The sequence below is a fragment of the Lycorma delicatula genome, chromosome 1 (genome assembly GCF_047948215.1).
Source record: "Lycorma delicatula isolate Av1 chromosome 1, ASM4794821v1, whole genome shotgun sequence".
NCBI lineage: Eukaryota > Metazoa > Arthropoda > Insecta > Hemiptera > Fulgoridae > Lycorma > Lycorma delicatula.
In genome coordinates, this window is record NC_134455.1 from 371,477,303 (window position 1) to 371,498,464 (window position 21,162).

The 21,162-nt window shown below is 37.0% G+C and overlaps 1 protein-coding gene across 1 annotated transcript in view; it reads right to left on the minus strand.

Moving 5' to 3' along the window:
- Positions 1-21,162, minus strand: part of LOC142317269 (uncharacterized) — a 95,165-nt gene that overhangs the window by 36,065 nt on the left and 37,938 nt on the right. The window contains exons 11-14 of the mRNA XM_075353678.1: positions 17,200-17,241; positions 9,750-9,785; positions 3,029-3,064; positions 128-172 (exon numbers count right to left, since the gene is read on the minus strand). Of these exons, the coding sequence (XP_075209793.1) occupies positions 128-172; positions 3,029-3,064; positions 9,750-9,785; positions 17,200-17,241 (159 nt within the window). The remainder of the gene's footprint in view (positions 1-127; positions 173-3,028; positions 3,065-9,749; positions 9,786-17,199; positions 17,242-21,162) is intronic.

The following is a 21,162-nucleotide window of genomic DNA, read 5'->3' on the forward strand; positions in this document are numbered from 1 at the left end:
TGTTTCTCTTAGCCAATGAAAACAATAAAAATAATCATGTAACTGTAAACATAATATTAATGAATATAATCTACAAAATTATGCTATAAGAACATCAAACTCAGTTAGCGAGTAAATTAATACTTACCTCATATCATTCTTTTCAACAGTATTCTCTAGATTGTATTCAACTCTGAAACACACACAAAAAAATGATGAGTAAATATTTATCTAATTTTACTATTCGACTTACCGATATCGAATACTGACATATACTGAATCGATACTGACACAACTTTCTAACGTACTCTTTGTTTTACCTAATAGCAATTTAAAGCGAAAATTGAAAAAATGAAGACGACTTGTTAAAAGCAAGAACCAATAGATTTATTTAATAGTAAAAAATGCAAGTAATGATACAAATTATTAAAGGACAGACTAAAAGGAAATTACTCTATTCTAAGAGAAAATCTTAAATAAGACGGTAGAATGAAATCTATCCAATTAGTAATTTATATTTTACTAGTAATATTCTGAGAAATTCATGATCTGATAATGTTCTTTATCGATTATTATAATGCGAAGTAGAGGTAATTAAGTTATATTCTATAAATGTAAACGTTAGATAGGAAATTATAACAAAATTATTTAAACCCACAAAAGAACATTCTTTATCTTTCACTTCTCGACCTCTGGTGCCGTGCTGTATAACTTGTGTTTACTGCTACCGATAGCGATTTGCTTCTATAAGTGCAGTGGTTCTGCGTTCACGTCGTCGGGGCTGACAACGATCAGTGGCGGTCGGTAAACTTGCGTTGTTATGGAGTTTAGGTTACACAGCTGCGTAGTGTGTTGCAGGAGTCCCACTGTCGGATAAGTAAGGACGTTTCCTTTGTGTTGCATCATGTCGCCGTTCTTATGTTCGTGAGGCCAATAATATTTTCGATCCTCCGGCTTTTTCGGGATCTGATCTAGAAGCTGTTAGCTTTTGACGTTACGAGCGGTTCTACGTGAGAATAGGTGGCCTTGCTCTGGATAGTTCACTGCTAGACGCTCACCTTACCTTGTGTTATGTGATATGTACGTTCAGACTGTTATTGTATTCCCTGGCAGTATAGTCGTTGTTTTTGTTTTTCAGACGCTATGGCGCAGTCCGGGGGAGATTGCTTAGAGGACCTTGTATTGTTTTCATAGCCAAGGACCGGTTGCTGGTGACCCCTTCCAGTCGAGGTCACTCGGTAGGTCTCCGCAAAGACCACGGTCCTCCGATAAGGAGGTCTCAGAGTTCTCCATGAAGGCAGTACTGCGCCCAAGTGTACCAGCGGACTGCACTAAAAATCCTGCCGAAGTCACCGCTACGAGCTATGCGGAAATATCGCACAGCCAACGTTCGGTAGAAAATTCGGGTTAAAGGCTCAATTGCTGGCCGAGCGGAGGCCGGAGATATTGGTATATGATATGCCAAGAGCCATAATAGTAAAGGAGCCCGAAATCCTCAGAATTCCTTAGAAGCCTTAATTCCTTAGAGAAAACAAAGTGGTTTGGCAGCTGGGGAAGAAGGAAGCGTTAAAGAGTCATTGAGCTTTAGAGACCTAGCCTAAGATCCGGCAGGTCTTGGTGGCCGGTGGACGTCATTGACCCGGTGTTCGGATGGACCTCATGTAGGTTTTCCGACCATATAGAAGTCGCCCGATGCTTCAAATATCAGGGCTTTGGTCACACCTCTTCCCGCAGCAAAGCGCAGTTGGACATGTGTGGTCACTGTGTTCTTCCGGGACCCAGAGCAGCCAATTACCCAGCCAAGTCTACGCCTGCCAAGTGCGTGTAGAAATTGGCCATTCACAAGCGGCGAGTCAATGTGGCGAGAGCCGCATTATCAGACCGTGTTGGAGTTCCTTGATGCGGTTGGTTTGTTATACCGACATCAGTAATTTACTTAAGGGAACGACTCCTACCGCACTGCTGTAGGAAGTTAACCTATTGATATCGCTAACCACTAGCCAATTAAGGCCCCAAGCGCTTTAATATGTTGGACAGTTACTTGCTGGCATTCAGTGATTTACGCGTGTAAGCGAATTACAATCTAGATGACTTACATTTTAATTTATTGTTGTCACACATATTTTTAGTTGTTATCGGGGTGCGTCTACCCATTTTCGTAAATATATGACAAGGGAGCTGTTTGGACACGTAAGCAGGTGGTATATGATACCGCGCTTAGTCTGCTCACGCTGTTAGGTAAGCTCTAGGAGCTATTTAAGACCCTGGTCGCTAAACTGTTTCGAGCCTCAGTAGCCGTTTGTGGCACAGACGTTCGGTCTTATACTTTAGGGCGACCGAATGGGGTGGTGAGTGGAGAAACGCCAAGCAACCCATTAAAACAAAACTCAGATCCGACACTTTCGTAACACATAACTTAATTAATGGGAATAATTAAATTAATTTAGAGGTTTGAATTTCGCATAGATTTTAAAAGAAAACAAGCAAATAAATAAGTCGAAATAGACAAACGAAAAAGGAAGACAAGAATAATAATGCGCAAATTTTACGTGATGTGTCGGAAGTTGGCACTGATCTTAAAAACGCATATGAAATGTGTAGAGAAAGACGTCGTATACGCTGTAAAACAAAAGGAATAACCTGGTCCAGCAAGTCATTCCTACCTTTAATGTCAATTGAGCTCCTATAAACTTTGTTAAGTCATAACACTTTGTTGAATCTAAAGAATTTGTGGAATATTAATTGAGATAAAATTTTCAGATTCTTTTAAAAGGTATACTATAATTAACATTCACAGGAATAGTAATTCACTAAATTATATTTGGAAAAGATAGTCAAAATGATTTTCAGCCCTCTAACCCAAAATAGATTTTCAGAACATTTATTTATACAATTTTATTTAACCGTTTAGCATGCACGATTTACGCTAATTATTTCACGGGACATTAAATGATGTCCATGAGTATATTGTATGTTCTGCAAAACTGTAACACACCAGAGAAGTAAATGTTATTAGGAGTAATATAGTTTTGTTAATATGATTACTTACGAAACATAGAAGTACTTTTGATCGATAAAGCCATCACTGGAAATTATAGAAAAAAAATTAAAATACAGGTAATGTTAGATTTATTTTACCTCTATCAGTAAACTACTTGTAAAAGAGTTCCACTTTTATTGGAAAGTAAGTAGTCATTAAAAGAGGATAAATTAAAATATATTTTGTTTCTTCCTTTACTTTTTTAACTTGGCTTAAATTTTATTGGTCACTTTACTACTTAAAAATAATTTTTTCTGATATTATTTTGTGAAAATTTCGATTAAATATTTATTACTTTTTACAGCTGCTTACGTTACAGCAATCATTTCTCAAATATAATGAGGATAAATTACTTGAACGGATTGATTTGATTCAAAATAGTTCGTCACATTGCGGGCCTTCTTGTTCTATTATGATTCTTACTCAGAATTCATTATCTGAACAAATGTTTTGCTGCTGTTCGTTTCTTGAATGAACAAAATATAAATTTAGTAGAATACATCGTTTTTTTAATAACAAGTGGAAAGTACGAGGGTAAGTGAATTACAATCCGCAATTTAGTTATATTCTTGTTTATGTTGGTAGTATTGTCGTGTTGCGTAGATGACGCATGCGTGGTTTAATTTTTATGTCTGTGCAGGTCCGATGCTGCTAGGTTAGTTCCATTATCGCTGCCCTGCCGTTAACCATGTGTGTTCCGCTTTCTGTTTGCACCAAAGAAGAGCAACGTTCAGCGATCCGTTTTTTGTGGTCAGAAGGTGTATCAGGGACGGAAATTCATCGAAGACTTTCGGTACAGTACGGGGCAGTGTGTTGCCGCAACAGAGTGTCTACGAATGGATTGAAAAATTCAAAAATGATCGCACAAGTGTTACGCAAGACGAAGTAGCCGGACGTTTACCGCCACAAATGAGGAAAACATTGAGCGTGCACGTGACATGGTTTTGTTAGACAGAAGAGTAACTATCGATGAAGTGGCACATCGTCTGCAAATTAGTCACGGTTCTGCCTATGAAATCATCGACAACAAACTTGAGTTTCATAAAGTCCGTGCAAGATGGGTCCCAAAACAACTGGCACAGTTGCATAAAAAAACGCGCTTGGACATCTGCCAAAAACATTTGGATCGCTATGGTAACGAACGGGACATCTTCTTTGACAAATTCATCACCGGTGACGAAACACCGATCCATCATTACGAGTCGTAGAGTAAACGGCAGAGTATGGAATGGAAACATGCAAATTCGCCCAGCAAGAAAACGTTCAAAACCCAACCATCAGCAGGAAAACTAACGCATACGGTTTTTTGGGACTCACTAGGCCTAGTACAGGAACATTATGAGGAAAGGGGCACGACAATAAACAGTGCGCGTTACAGTGAGATGCTTACTTCCAAGAGGAAGCCTGCAATTCGAAGCAAACCCCGAGGACTGCTGTCAAAATGTGTTGTGTTGTTGCACGACAATGCACATCCACATACTGCTGCTATCCACTCTGCTGAAACGCTCCAGAAACTCAACTTTTAACTGGCTCGTCCTACGTGTAATCTTGATCTTGCCCGTTCTGACTACCACTTGGTTGGTTCAGTCAAACAGGCATTAAGGGGCCGTCGATTTACCTCGGACAAATTAGTCAAAGAAGCCGTGCATTCTTGGCTCACAGCTCAACCGAAAACCTTCTTTCATGAGGGCATCAGGAAGGTTGTGCAACCATGGACCAAGTGCATTGAAATTCACGGGGACTATGTTGAAAAATGATGTACATGTACGTTTCCTTTTTGGAAAAAATGTAAAACTACATTGCGGATAATAATTGTCTTACTCTCGTATTATAGGAATAAGAGTTGGACCTTATGATTGTAATAGTATTCTTAAGGTGCCTGTTGATCACGAATTACTGTTAATATGAAATAAATCTTGACTAGTTTAATTACTGTTTTAACTCACCTGATAAGGCAATTTATAACAGCAAACTAAGAAAATTAATATATTGTACCGGTAGCAGTTGTAGAAAATCTCAAGTCGATTGAAACAAAAGTTTTAATGTTACAATTGGTGATTTGAGGTAACTGCTAAATTGTATAAAAATTATGTTTGGAATCATTTTAAACACGTCTTTTTCAAGCCTTCCGGCAAATATATTCTCATAGTCATTTCAAATTTAGTAAGTACTTTAATTCCCCAAGAAAAAACGAAGATTTCGAACGACGAGGAAATAAGCTGTTTTTCCATTCTTCCACGTTTTAAAAATATTTCAAATCATAAATAATCAAATTTAAAATTCGAGCAAGAAATCATTATAGATAATGGAAAAACGTATTTAAATTGAAATTTTAATTGTTAATGAAGAGACTTCATCTTCATACTCTAAATAGCTTTCAAGGTAGATAATTCGAGCCGGTTCTTAAACACTTCAAGGTCACGTGACGGGTGTGACATCATCGATTGGTGTGATGGGAAAATTGAGCCGGTGTATCTGCGTAGATCTAAATATTTTATCTTATGTGGTTTTGATGTGAGCACAGTTGAAGGCCATGTGACGTCACAGGCGGGATGACTGGACGGCCTTTCTGCCTAGATCGAAATCATATCCCTTATGTAGATCTGATATTAGCACAGTTGAAGGCCATGTGACGTCAGAACAGTTGTCGTTGCCTGCAGCCGATCTAAATCGTATGTCTTATGTAGGTCCGATGATAGCACATCTCACGGTCATGTGATGTCAAAGTTGTGTGAGTTCTAAGTATCGTATCTTGTGCAGGTCCGATGACGGCATAAAATTTACTGATCTAAATCTCATATTTTATTAGGTTTGGTTTGGGGCTCGAGACATTAGCGTTGGCGGTTGATATGTGAACTAGATGCAAAAGGAAATGCTGCGAGGGTTAGAGCGGGATTAAGTAGACACTAGCGCCTTCGGTTGAGATACTAGTTTAAGACCTATAACTAGTTTAGACCCTAGCGCTTGTTGGTTAGAACGGAACTAAAGTTGATAATCGAAGCAGTACCACCGCGAAATATGACTCGGTAAATAAACGATGTCAGAGCAGTTGCCGCTAATTATCTTTCGATATACAGAGTTAAAAATCTTTCATTCGGATTCGGCCCGTCCCAATCATGTCCGTCTAATTTGTAGTTCGCTAGTTGTAATGCTCGTAACATCTTTCCTCTTTTATTATTTTTTCATCTTGCTGAAGATATGTTGGGAAGGAATTTTAATCGTTATATATTATCCGTACTTGTAAAGGAAAAAGCGTTTAGGGACGTCACTCATTTTGATACATGTTCTGATGGTTTCATCTGCCTTAGCCAATGTTAAGTTATCCATTGTACTAGATTCAATCTAACTGTAGACTGCAGCTGATCTGAATCTTAGTATCTTATTATGATAAACGGAAGCGCAATTCAAGGCCATAAGAAGTGAAAGTAGTTGTCGCCCGCAGCCCGGGCTTGAGATCGGGTATCTAATACACTGGTATATATACAATATATAAATTGTAATATTGTTTTAAATATTATAGATAGATAAACGATATGAGTAAACGATGTAAATGAATAACGATGGGATACCGTGTTGAGGATATAGATTCAAATTTGCAAGACAACGACGGTAATTACAACCGGTCTGTAACGATGGCATGGATTTGTTCTGAGAAAAATATGGCTTTCAAAGGACCTAGTACATTAAAACGTAGAAAATACAATCAGCTTGCGTGCCAGTGTCATAGTAGCCTTCTCATAAGCACAGATAAGTTCGCTCCTGTCGTTTGGTGAATTAATACATGATATTGTACAGGTATTTGGTGCAAGGATAGAAAAGGACCTGTTGCTTAAGGAACGGTTTGGTATAATATCTATGTTTACTGAGTCTTCAAACAAGCACCAATATTCACTACGAGACCATCCATACATATATTCACGTTATATAAAATCTCTAAAACCTAAATCTTGAGATGGTGAAAATAATCAACGTCTATCTCTACAATATAACCGATCTCATCGTCGTTTGCATTCGTCATTAGAAAGACGAATACGCGTTGGTGTTGTTGTTCGTCTACCCATTCGAATTGTGATTGAGGATGTGACGAGATTACTTTAGCCGTAGAAATTATTGCTATCAACATAGGCTATCTTAGTTGTTTTTGTGGTATGTATTATCATCCTCATCATATTTCTTTACACAAGTCGTTATACCACCTCATATGTCTGACTCGATTAACATGTACATTTTCGTGTAGGTGAATAGCTCTAACTGAACTTGCGTTATACACAGTATAGCGTCTAAAGCCAGCCCTGGAGTCAATACGTAATGGGCTGCAGCTAGATTGTATGTGTTTAAGCATAGCCATTCAAAGTTTTCAAATATGTCTATCAGTAAGAGGACGTCACGTCTCAAATAGCCATCATATTTTATTTACCAAACGTGTTTCAGCCGATACATTTAATAATAATATGTGATAATTCCATACATTTTGTGCATGTTTGTAATCGTCTTCATCTTTGTTACAGTTGGTTATTCCAATGTAGAAATGTTCTTTAGAAGGTCATTTTTTCAAGTTTCGAACTGGAGTCAGTGTAGTCGTAAGGATATACACTTTTTCTTGTAACTAGTGGCAATTCTTGTTCCCTGAAATACTTCCAGATATGCTGGAATGCGTATTCCGATAAGTTGGATGCCAGTTTGTCAAAGATGCAGTTTATCATAAACTGGAATTTGTTTACATTCTTTACCGATACATTTTCGCAGATGATCTTAGTAAACGTAATAAATTTTTCAGTCGTTTTCGGTATCATATATATCATTTTGACGTCATATTCCAGTACTTTTATGATGAAGTGAGAATTATAGCCTAATACATTTTTGGATGAAGGCAGTGAAGCTGGTTTACTTAGTTCTGCGCAAATAATTTTAACATTTGCCGGTTTGTTCATAAAACAGCATCAAAGGTGAACCTGCTTTTTCCTGTCACAATCGACGTCTTTTCGGTACAAGGTGAAACATCATTTGCATTACATCTATTTTATGATCAATTTCGTCAGTTGTGATCGAACTGCATGTAGATTTGGTATGTAGCTATAGTGACTGTTCTTTTCTATGTTAATGTACAGCAAATCATAATGAATAGATTCTTCCTCATCGCACACTTTTATAGGTTTTATTTCATTGTTTTCCTTTAGTACAAATTCGTTTATTGAAAACTTATTAGCTTTCTCGAACCTGTATATGTCTATTATTTCAGTTGGATATTTAGCTATGGAAGTCGTATTTATCTTCCAAAACGTAGTATTGTTCAATTAACCACTGAGGATTCGGTCCGGTTACTTGTTTAGACAACATAGTTTTGAAGCAGTACTTCATTTTGAGGTTTATCACAGCTTTCTTTTCTTTGATTTCTTTAGGGTGGTATACCTATGTTGAATTCCTTAAGAGGAAGTATCTGTTTATGCGGACTACGAGACGGTCTATGCTCAGCAAAGAACACCCGCTTTCTTTAATTATAAACTCCTTCTCTTGTTTATTATTTTATTTAATGGCTTTATCTAGTGCTTTGTCAATGTCGGCTTTGTTGATTACTAGTTTCAATTCTGTTTCAATGTTTGCATCTTTTGTTTTGTGTTCTTCGGTACTGTCTACCATTTTTCTTCATCTTTCACGTGTACATTCTAGGAATAGACTGAATTTTATAGTTTTTTACATTCTTTAAGCGACTCAGTAAGAAGATTTACAACATTCTGTTGTAGGCTGAATAGGAATCTGTGTATATCTTCTTCGCTAATCCTTTTATTAATATGGTAGTATGTAACCAGGTCGTCATTGAATACGCATTCGATTATGTTGAATAATGACGGTTTACACAATTCTAACTTAGAACTTTTTGTTTTTGATTCCTGAGGTGGACCGTTGTCAAGGATTGATCTTACTTTGTATTTATTATCCGGTAACCGCAGCTTTTTACAGTTTATCTTTATACGAAGCAACAAGTTGTCGACGCTAATCAGATGTCGACTGTTATCCGTCTTGGTAGCAATAAGAAATGCTTTTTCGATCCCCCTTCTATTTCACTTATTTAATTTACTCGAACATTACACGATGCAGATTTCTGTATCATCTTTACTTCAAAGTACCTTCGTTTTCTGTCCTAAACCTTGGTATTCCAGAACAAAGATGTTGGTAATCAAACCTGTTTTTTATTTGAATTTTTAAGCAGACTGTCTGTATCTTCCCCAATGTTGATGAGGAATGCGATATCTTTTGCTTTATTATCGGAAAGTTTTTTGTATTGAAATAATTCCAGGGTACATTTTTAAGCGGCTATAGCCAAGAGATTGAATACAATTGATACACAGAGATCTACATCTCAGAGATCACAGAAATCTACTCAGAACTACATAAGATGCATGATTTTGATTTATGCAGATACACCGGATCGAGGTCCCCCACCACACCATCCGTTGACATATACCCCAGGCATCCGGCTCGATCGCGACCAACAATGACCTTGAAGTATTTCAGAACCGGATCGTTTTAACTACTGCTGAAATGTTAACGTAATTTTTCTTTATTAATAGCTTTTAATTATAAAAAAATATGAAAAAAATTACATTTCTTAATGATTGTATAGTTTTTTCAAAACAAATTAATTTCAAAAATTTTACCACATTAATGAACCAATATTAAGGATTTATATTTTTTGAGTATAATTAAAACACACATGTAATTAATTTTTTACCATTTAATAGTAACAGAAACATATGTAGAGTCCATTCTGAAACAATGAAAAATTAAATATTACATTACACCATTGAAAGGGATCCAGTGGAACAAATTTAATAAAATATATAACAATTAAATTAAGTAAGTGTATAAATAAATAAAATACGTATTATAAATAAAATAATTGTTGCAGAAGTTTTTAAATTTATTTTATACAATATGCAAATGTGGTATCAATCAAATTATTCTGGATTTAAATTCTAGTCAGGTTTCATACTTTTCAAATGTTAAATTTATTTCTCGAAGTAGACTTATATTATCTGTATCATGACAAAGAATCTTATTTCATGTTTTCTTTCTTTTCTGCTTGACTATTATACTCTGATTATTTATACTAGAGGTTATAAATTCCTTACTTATAAATTCTATTTTGAACGGTGAACCTAAATAACTTCATCATGATACCCCGTCCGAATCAAGGTCCTAAAAGATATATATATTTCTTTTCATTTACAAAAATAGGGATAGAAGAAAAAGTTCCTGTAAGTTACAATTATTTTGCTGTATTAATAATTCAACATATTTTGTATTCTTCTCATATATCTTACTACTTCTTAGTTTATGTGTTTAAAAGGCCATTCTATCTTATACTGGTTTCTTCAATTCTCTGCAAAAGTGTTCAATGTAATTTAAAAAAAAATTAATTTTATTACTTTCAACGTCATTTTTTCTCTTCCCTTTATACATACCGCATTTGTTTGTTCTTTATTTATTATGTACACGTTGGCTCATATTTCTTTCTGTAATAATTATTTATGAATATATCTAATCTTTTATTTATTACAAATAAACTTAACTATAATATTAATGTATATATGTAAGACTCTTGACCGTCTGTAGGTCGAAACTGAAAATGACTGTCAAACCCAAAATGTTCAAGCTTTAATGTAGATCGGTGAGTTTCTTGCGTTCGAATCTCATTACACTGTTAACTCATTGAAAGGAGTTGTTTGTCCCGAACTTAATTATTACACTGAAGAAGAAACATTAAAGGAATTCTCAAGTCAATGTGTGACACAAAGACGAAGGTTGAACATGAGAGAAATGGTAACGTTCTTTTGATTTGTGTTCATGCATACCGCAACCTATGCAATAATTTAATGCTAGAGTTTCCAACACACTGCACTTATATATGAAAGGCAAGAAATCTGTATTTGTGGAACGGAATATCATGAAGGTCATCCATGCAAAGATTCCCCAGTTTGCATCAACTGCAAAGGGAATCGCAACTGCCGTTCAAGGAACTGTCCAGTTTACACAATGGAAATGATTATCCACGAGGATAAAATCTTTCATAAATTATATTATTCTGAAACAAGGGAAATTGTCAGCAGTCGAACACCTAAACAACAACGATTAATACAAAATCAGATTTTGCTCTTTCATCATCCTAATTTAACCCTTAACTGGTCACGCTCTTTTTATAATATTACTAGTTGCGTCGGGTCAGTATGACCTGAACATTCGTAAATTAATATTACATTATTCAAAGAAATGAACGCTTATATTCGAAAAAGTAATTTTTTAATCAAATAAAAATAAATATCTCCTTGTTTAAAACAAAATAATATAAGAAAAACGTTAATTACAAAACCTTGTAAAAATAAAGAAAGATTTTCATTTTTATTGAACTTTGCTGTCGTAAAAATATAATTATTCCCGATTGATTGAAGACAAACTTATAACTCATCTGTAAATATGTTTTCAAATAAAAATATTTGAACTGAGCCGAACATCTACAAGTAAACAATGCACAATTGTCCTGGTGTCAATTTGATGTTCTGAACAAAACGTTTGTGAATATTTTTTCTTAAATATATTATTTCTGAGTTAGAAATTCTTTATTTCCAACACTAACATTAATCACTTTCAAATTAATTTAATTAACATTAATCTTTACAAATAAAAGCAGTGAGAATTTTAAAAATATTGTGCCCGCGTTTCTTACACAAAATGTTATATTTATTGTCCTTGGTGCTCGAGCAAAGGTGACAGCGTTTACGTTTCCTTCTAACTTCCAAATCTTGCTCTTCTGTTTTTGAACATACTACAGTAATATCTTGATCTTCAAAATGTATCTTTACTTTGTTCAAGTTTTTTTGGGTTTCCCGAAGTGAGATACCTTTTAACAAGTAAATTTTTAAGTAAATGCAATAGTGTAACACACCTGGTCGCGTCGGGTCAAATAGCTTATTTTTGTTACTTATATTACACAAACCTAGGTAATTTGGATACTGACTGATAGAACGGATTGCGATAGGAAATTAGCAGGCTTGCCAACCTAATATCATTGAGGCAAATATTAAACTTTAAATATAAAATAGTGTCTCGGGTCTCGGGTCGTAGAGACCCGACGCGAATAGTCTTTTAAGTAATCCTTCTAAGTCCCTGCATCACTGAGGCGGCATTCGCCGCTACTTACCTAATGTGTTTACTAAACAACAACGTTTCATCAAATAAACACCTAGGTACTTATGAAACCTCACTCGGCTGATTACACAGACTTTTTATTTAATATGGGGGATACGACTGCAGGATAATTTGTCTGCTCCCTTAAGAAGGATATACTTCGTCTTGAGCACAGATATGTTTAAATTTTGCATCTCCATCCAGCCCTCCCTGGTCGACAAAGCTACCTGCGCTCTACTTTCCAGCTGTGGTCGTAAATTACCACGAACTATCAGGAGACAGTCATCGGCGAAAGCCTGGGCCGTGACCCCTTCTGCGAATGTCAATTCCAGAAATCCATCAAAAATCAAGTTCCACAGCAGAGGACCGAGGGTATGGAACCCTGCGGGCTTCCCCTGGTGACGGAATTTTTCACAATTAGGTGCGCATCTTTAAACAGAGCCGAGCGATTAGACAAATAGTCTCTTACTATGGGCTGCAGGGCTACGGGAACATTGAGGCGTTCCAACTCATATAGCACAGAACCCCAACACAAGGAAAGAAATGTTGCCTCTATGTCAGTAAAAATTGCCAAAACATATTTGCAGTCAGCGCTTTCCACCTCGGTAAGAGCATTTAAGATGCAATCCTCGGTGCCAACCCCTTTCTTGAAGTCATATTGGCCTCGATTTACAAAAACGTTTATATCAGTGCTTTCCCAGAGTCGTTCCACAACCAGCCTTTCTATGGCACAAGCAACTTACCGATGACCGGCAAGAGTCTGATGGGTCGATAACTACTGACGTTACCAAGATACTTTCCAGATTTTTAGAGCACCCTCATCAAAGCCACCTTCCAGCAAGCCGGAAAGCAGCCCCAGCTTAGGTACCCCGGGAACAATCTGCCAAGCGATTCTCCTGACAGGCAGCAGATGGTAAAACATGTCCTGGTCAAGCTGGTCAATGCGCGGTGCCTTCTTCAGTGCATTTGGAAACCACTCGATCTATATCTGGGATCCACAGTCTGCAGGCTAAAGGATGGTGTATCACCCGCGTAACTGGTCTGTAAGAAGAAATCTCTTGCGCAGGTTTTCCAGGATTTAAAACCATTACCATCTGTGACATCTTCCATTCCGCTGGGAAGACGTCCGCAGAACATCGTTCAACAGATCCTTTATATACACGGTGCCTTTAAAGGGTAGCATGACCAGCATCTTGTGCGTCACTAACTGATAGCCTGGGGATTTCCTTAGTTGAATAATTTAAGAATCTTCCTTGTAGAAATCACCCTAATCAGGAAGCTGATTGGCATTGGTCTCTCAGGAAGTCTTTAAAATTTACATCATTTGGACCCTCGTCAACGTGGGGTTGGAAGGTTACTTCTAAGTAAGAAGTAAATAGATTTGTCTTCACTCTGTCATTCCTTTCCCATGATCAAGTATGCCTCTGTAGGGAAGGGAGCGTTCCTGGGGAACATTGTAGTCCCTTCGTAACCTTCCAAAAAGTACATCCGTCTCTATTCAATTGAGAAAGATTACCGATGTACTCCTTGAGTGTCTCGTCTCTGATAGTCTTCAACAAAATCCTCAGCCTCCGCACCGTTATATTATGCGGAATCCTGTATTCTGGCCTCCTGAATCGCTCCCAATTCCGCTGAGACACCGCTTTGAGACAATTAGATCTGTCACTTTCAACGGATAGGTATTATCTCTGGTCAAACGAACATCTTCAGGCGTTGACCGCCATCCATATTCTTGCATGACTGGCATTAGAAGGTATGTCGCGTAATCAGTAATCTCAGCGGAGTCAAGCCGAAATGGATCAGTCAATTTCTCCTCTATCCAGCTCTGATAAAAACCCAAATAGTTTTGTTTCGTATGCAGAATAGGCCTTCTTTTGCTCCTCAGCACCATCGTACTCAGTAAGACGGCGAAGTGGTCTGACGTTGAATCATAGATGTTTTCTACCAGAGTTATGCAGATAACATACCTGAAGTAATAAAAAAGTCAAGTATATCCGGGATGCAGTTCTGTAGTCCAGTATGTTGCTTGGAATCCCGAAACAATTTCCAGACGTAGATTTTGATCTCCCCACTTGCTTTCCTTACTCTTTACACAGCGGAAAGGTCTCATACAATTTTTACTTTGCCCGTACTGTTGACACGTCATGTCAACAGACATCGACAGAAACCGATTGGCAAGAGGCCAGTCGGTTTCCGCGATCTGACGAACGGCACGCTGCAATTCGCAATGTACTTCAATTCAAATATGGTCTTATTGTTTTCTTGCGGCTTCAGGTTCACGAAAAAAGCTGAAGTGGGCTCTTTAGTTATCTTGTGGCGTGTATTTTTCTAGTACTTTACCCGATGCCCGTGGCCTTCGATTTTTTCCTTGATCATCACCAGTTGAATCGAGTAGGTTAGGTTCTCAATCACGACACAAAAGCTTACTGATCCTTTCTAGTGAAAGTATGACCTATTAAACCATGTTCCCGAAATATATGTATGATTCTTTTCCGCTTCAATGTGTCTAGAAAATATTCTTAGTTGTTTACCTCCGAACAGTCAAATGTTGTAATCCACCTTGCACACGACCATTTATAGCAATTCTTACAGCCTTAGTACATCCCGTAGAGCACATCAGGAGGAGGCTTGACAAATTCCGTTCGATTCACAACATCCGAATCGTTTAACGGGAGGCCACTAAATTAATTCGATATAGGTAATTCGCCATTGCTAGGACAAGGAATCACAGTTTGTTTCCTCGGCATCTATGGTACTCCACTTAGTAGTAGGTTGGGATTCCATACTTACACTCACGTTATCACTCGAATTTCCCGATAAATTGTTTGCTATGTCGTCTTTAATAATTTTTCTACGTACAATTCTCCTCGAGTTTCTATTCAAAAACCGACCACGTTTTTTGCATGTTATTTGACAACCTCCAGCATCAGATTTCTCTTCGTCTATCATATCTGAAGGTAGCTGATCCATACCGAGTAAGAATTAAATATAAATATACGAAACCAGTAAAGAAACAAAAAATATTCCTTAACATTGGAAAAAAATCTCTAATAATTCAACTAAAAGCATAAGAAAACCTTAATACCTAATGACAATTAATTTCAAAATGCAACTGAAGACATACCATATCATAATGAAATATAACTCAAATATAACTTTTTGTTAGAATCAAGAAACCCACCTCTATCATAGAGAACGGCTGATCTTTTCTATAACAAATTATTTTCTTATAAAGTTTTCAATTGATTTTTTGAATATTTTATTCCCGTTTAATCATACAGAAGTACAAAAATGTTTGGCTCTCTGTATACAGAAGCTGTATATTAATTTATTCGTGATAGATTTACCTATGACTTGACATCATGTTTATTCTACTCGAATGTCAGCGGAATATTGCTACAGGTAAATTAAATAAATTCGTTTTTTACACTGTGGTTTCATTGATACTGGTCACCGCATGATATCATTGACGTAGTGAAAGGCTGACCGCAGCATGCAGGAGGATGGAACAATCTTTCCACTTTACTAACATCGGTAGGTTATCTTTTAAAAATTCTCATTGCACGTAGCTGATAGACCTATTGGACACAAAATATAGGAAGTCTGTTGTATATACCCTCCAATGTGATGATGGGACATGTAACATCGTTGTTCCAAAGAGGTTTGCTAAAGTGATGACCGTAGACAAGATGAAGGCTGTAGTAGAGATGGAATTAAACTTGGTATTCAAGGGTAATATTGGAAAAATATTACGACAATACTCTGACTACCCCTACGATGTATTGTTTTAATAAACTATCGTTTATAAAATAATGGAAAAAATGCTTTTCAGGACTACAACACATTAAAACATACAAAACAAATAACACACAAATAAATACACAAAACAAAACATTTTAAACACCTGTATAATAATGTACGACTATTGTTTTAATTTATTTTAAATTGTAGTTATTAACATTATTGACTAGTGGTTCCAAGGCTCATGATATGATTTGATATTGGATTTATTCACTGTCCGATTATGTTACAAATTTTGAAAAGAGTGTTTAATACAAATATGTTTTTCTTACGGTATTATTCTTAAGAGATTCATCTATTAATATTACTAACACTTTTACTTAAATATTTTTCAATAAAAAAGGTGCATGGGATGTCTATAGGATGTATGTAGCTATATTTTTCTTAATAACTAGGGTGAGGCATATTGAAAATTTATAGCTGTAACCGACTGGAAGATGCGCATGCGTAAGTAGGTTTTATAAAATTTACGAATATTTTTTTTTTTCTAATAAAGAAATTGGTATAGTATGTGAAATATTAGAAAAACTGATTAATTTTTCGATAGAATGACGGGTGAAAATTTATTTTACGTAAATTTCGGAAAGCAGAAAATATTTTGTACACTAAATTGAACGAAAGAAATAGGGGGATTGTGACGTTGAAGATGGCGTTTAGTACTAAAAGTAATTTCTCTCGGGCGCATTAATTGTGTAGAACATACTTCCTAAACATGTCCGACAGCCGGTGTATCCATTCACTTTAAGGCGTCAGTAAGGTGTCTCCCGGAGTCAACCAATTAGAAACCTAACCGACTTGTTAATTTTTTTTGCTTTAAATATTATTTATCCCTTTTAATTCTCACGCTCACCTGTGACGTCACACGACATAGCAGGCGACTGCAAGCTGTACATCAGTGCTACCAACTTTTGAAATATTCAAAAATAATTAATATTCATAGGAAAAATATAATTAGTTGGCAACCCTTTGTGATTTCAAATCTCCCGTTCCAACTGGACGACGGAAAAGGGAATCTACCACAAGAAAAAAAGGGAAATTCTATGACGGTGGCTTCGACAGTAGCGCTCTTAGCAGTGACAAGAGGTACTAGTGATGCAGTAATGCTATTTTAGCAATACTGTTTTTTTTTTTGTTTTTTTTTACGTAATAGATCCTTGCATATATATATATACATATAAATAAATTACTGTACTTACGTTATATAAGCACCATATGGTAAAGTGATATCGTACGGATACCTAAAACAGAATTTTCATGAAATCACATAATAATATGCACACTGAGTTTTGTATTTTAATATAACACTATAATTATTTATCAATTTCTTGCTGCGAGACGTAAGATTTAAATTGACCTGTAATGTACCATAATAGCATGTTTACAACAGGATCTTAAGTTAGACTTGTCTTATCTTAGATTTTACTTATATCTTAAAATATTTAGATACCCTCATTATGGTGGCATGTTTTGTTTTTCTTCAGTCAAAAGAGTAACTATCTTAAAGTTTCACAGCTACCTCAGAAAATTTATTGCTCAGGGCTGGGAAGTATGTATCTAAATTCCGATCAATGTCATGTTAGTTTCTTGCTGGCAGTTTTTTTTAATGTTAAAAATATAGTCTAACTTTTTACATGTAATATTTTCTTTCTTTTTCAATAAATCAAAGACAACAAAAAGAATATGTTGAGCCTCCACTTTATACTACTTTGTGAAAACTTATTTTTTTTATTTTTATTAATTTTAATTGTAATATCATAATTATCTCCTTCATAAGCTAACTAATCGTATTTTACCATTTACTTATACTACAAAACAAAACCAATTATTAATAAATTATGTATTTATTTGTTAAATAAAATTCATGAAATTTACAAAAAAATTTTATTTGTTTTATTAAGGTATATTTTAATAATTTTTCCACTTAAAATTCCATAAAGATATATCAAGTACACGGATGATGACACTAAATTAAATTTTTTACTTTCTATTTTTTATTAATTATTACTATAAAAAGTAAAAAAATATCAAATCTTTACTAATCCATATTAAGGTGAAAAGCCGCACTAATTAATCTTAAATTACATTTTATTAATGCCTTTTTTGTAGTAATTAATGGTAATCCTGACACAATTAACATTAATTAATTAAGAAAACAGTAAAAATATGGAGGAATACAATTATTAGGAAATGTTAATAGTTAAAATTGTTTCGGATGGTTCCGCGTTATAAAGTTATTATTAAATTGTTTTGAAAACATTTTACATGGCAACATGACCACGAGATTATACACCTTGGAAGTTGCTAGGAACAACTTCTTCCTCAGGCTCTCACTCCTGATTCGAGACAGTTGGTTACAGACAGCCGTGATCACCAAAGACAGGAAGCAGCAAGGAAGATCGAATGATCCGAAGAAGCTCCTCCTGCAAAATTCCGTCATCGTTCTTGACGGATTTCGACCAGCGGCTACCAAGATGGTAACACCGGTCTGATACGACTTTGACTGATGTAGATGAATACATAATTTTTATTATTATCAAAAAGTTCACTTCACAAATATAATTTAAAAAAAAAATTAATATTTAAGTTTCAAAAATAATTTTAATAGTTTTAATAAATAATAGATTATAAGCAAATATTTCTTATGTTTTTCTAATAGATAAGTAGCAGATGCTATGCACATTTAAATCAATTTATCTATATTTGTACAAACGTTTGTGTTAAGTCAAAAGTAGATTGACAAAAAGTGCGCGAACAAAATTTCATACCCTAAGGTATGTTCCCGCAGCCCTGCAGGCCGTAGTACGTGAATTAAACTTGTCTAATCGCACGGCTCTGTTTAAGGATGCGCACCTAGTTGTGGAAAAGTCCATCACCAGGGAAAGCCTGCAGGTCTCCATTATCGGTCACTTGGTGTGGAACCTGGTATTCGACGGATTTTTGGGACTGACATTCCCGGAAGGGGTCACGGCCCAGGCTTTTGCCGATGATTTCTTGTTAGTTCTTGGTAACTCATGACCGGGATAGAAGATTGAGTGCAGGCGGCTTTATCAACCACAGAGTGCTGGGTGGACAAGCAAAAATTAAAGATTTCTGTGTCAAGACGAGGTTTATGCTTCTCAAGGGTGCACGCAAATTATCATACAATCGGTACTCCCGTATTAAGTATAAAGGCTGTGTAGTCACCCGAGGTTAAGTTCATAAGTACCTATGAGTTTAGTTTGATAATATGTTGCTGTTTAGCAACAACATTAAGCAAGAAGCGGTGGACGATGTCTTTGTGATGCACAAGCTTACAAGGACTTCTCGAAAGCATTACGGGCTGCCGGGCCGTCATTTGTACATGGTGAACGAGGTTTCTTCGAAAGTACGACAACTTACGCGGCGTCCGTTTGGTACATATGTTCGAAAGAAAGGTGAAGCAGTTTTCAAAATTTAAGGAGTGCCCAGCGCAGAGCCTAAATTGTATGCACTGGTGTTTAAAAACAACCCCCGACGAGGCTACCACTGTATTGGGAAAGGTTCTCGAATCGATTTAGTGGTGAAAGTTAGGGTGGCCATGTTGAAATTGCAAAGAGTCAGGGATGCCGACGTATTTGGATGCGGTATCGAGCCGGGCCTGAATGGATCTGAACGGTGATCTCGATGCACCCTCCTGCGGACAAGTATTTTCAACCTCGCGATGGAAGCATGGTAGTAAGGATGGCACGCCACGACTAAGGGAATGTTCTTGTATAGAATTATACAGGATCTGGGGGGGATGTTACGCCTGTCTATCATTTTAAGGGCAACGGGTGCCCAAGTGCTCTCCAACCATGTAAATTTAAATCGATGTTTGTTTCGGTTCCGCCTGGTAAATGATGAGCATTCCGTCTGCGGGGAGATACAGCAGGACGAACACATGATGCTCGACTACCTTGTTGTTTGGAGTACCAGAACTCAGGCTACCCTGGAACTTAGTGGTCAAGGGGGAAATGGGCCACTCACAAGCGTCGACTCAATGTTGTGGGAGCCACATTTGCTTTATTCAACCGTCTTCAGTAGTATACTTTAGGGAAAAGACTCTACCGCGCTGCCTTTAGGAGAAACTAACTGAGAAACATGGCTGCCTACCAGCCAGATTAAAGCTCCTAGCGCTTTAATTGTGAACAGGTACTTGCTGGCATTCAGCGGCCTAGGCGTGGCAGCGAATTCCTGTCTTTGACGAGATAAATTTAATTATTGATAGTCATATATGTTTTAATATTTGACGGGATGTGCCTACCAATTTTAGTGATATATGAAATGTGGGCGGTGGTACACCCAAGCGAGTGGTCTATTCCGAGTGGGCGCTTATTCCGCTCACGGTTTTATGTTTGCTCTTGAAGCTAGTTAGGACACTGATTTCTTTCAGTCGCTAATTTCTTTCGAGACTCAGTAGCTGTTTGTGGCACAGACATTCTGTCTTCTGCTTTAGGGGGACCGAATGGGGTGGTGGCGAAACGCATCCCATACAATTCAAACTCCAAGTTACAGAGGTAGGTTCTATATATATATATATAGCTTATTGATAGTTGAACTTTTCGGCCGGGTCATCTAGACTGGCTGCGATAGGATCCTACGGAGGCCTCCTGCAATGGACGGACCATTAGGTAGTGGCCAGTTCGCGGATCGGAAAGTGCCTGTAGCCGTCATGACCCGTCTGTTAACCACAGGTGGATAACTGGAAAAAAGTGGTCGTCCTGTGGCTTTTGCGTGCTGCACGCAAGAATTAGATCCGCTAGGAGAAGATACCAGCGTCGCCCCCTGCCGGGGAATATCGTTGCTGACGTGCACTCTGAGGGTCTGCCGATCTACCCACGCACCCGTAATTAGTATGCCATTAAGGAAGCCAAACTCAATTTGTGGAAGACTCCATGCGCAAGTTTCAACGCAACCCCTTTCAGCTCATAAATTCATGTTACGGCCAAAGGCATTGCACGTAATGTCTAGTTTTTGATGCGGGTTTGGTGGTCGGGAACACACTTTAACATAGTGGTGACTTATCAGGCGTTCCTGGATATTCTGTATCTAGGTGCTCCGGAGGGTAAGCAGAGGTCGAAGTTATGGCGGTTGCTATGCTATTCCCTGGCGTACGGGTTGTGTGCCCAGTTACCGTTTGTAGCACAGACATCCGGTCTTAT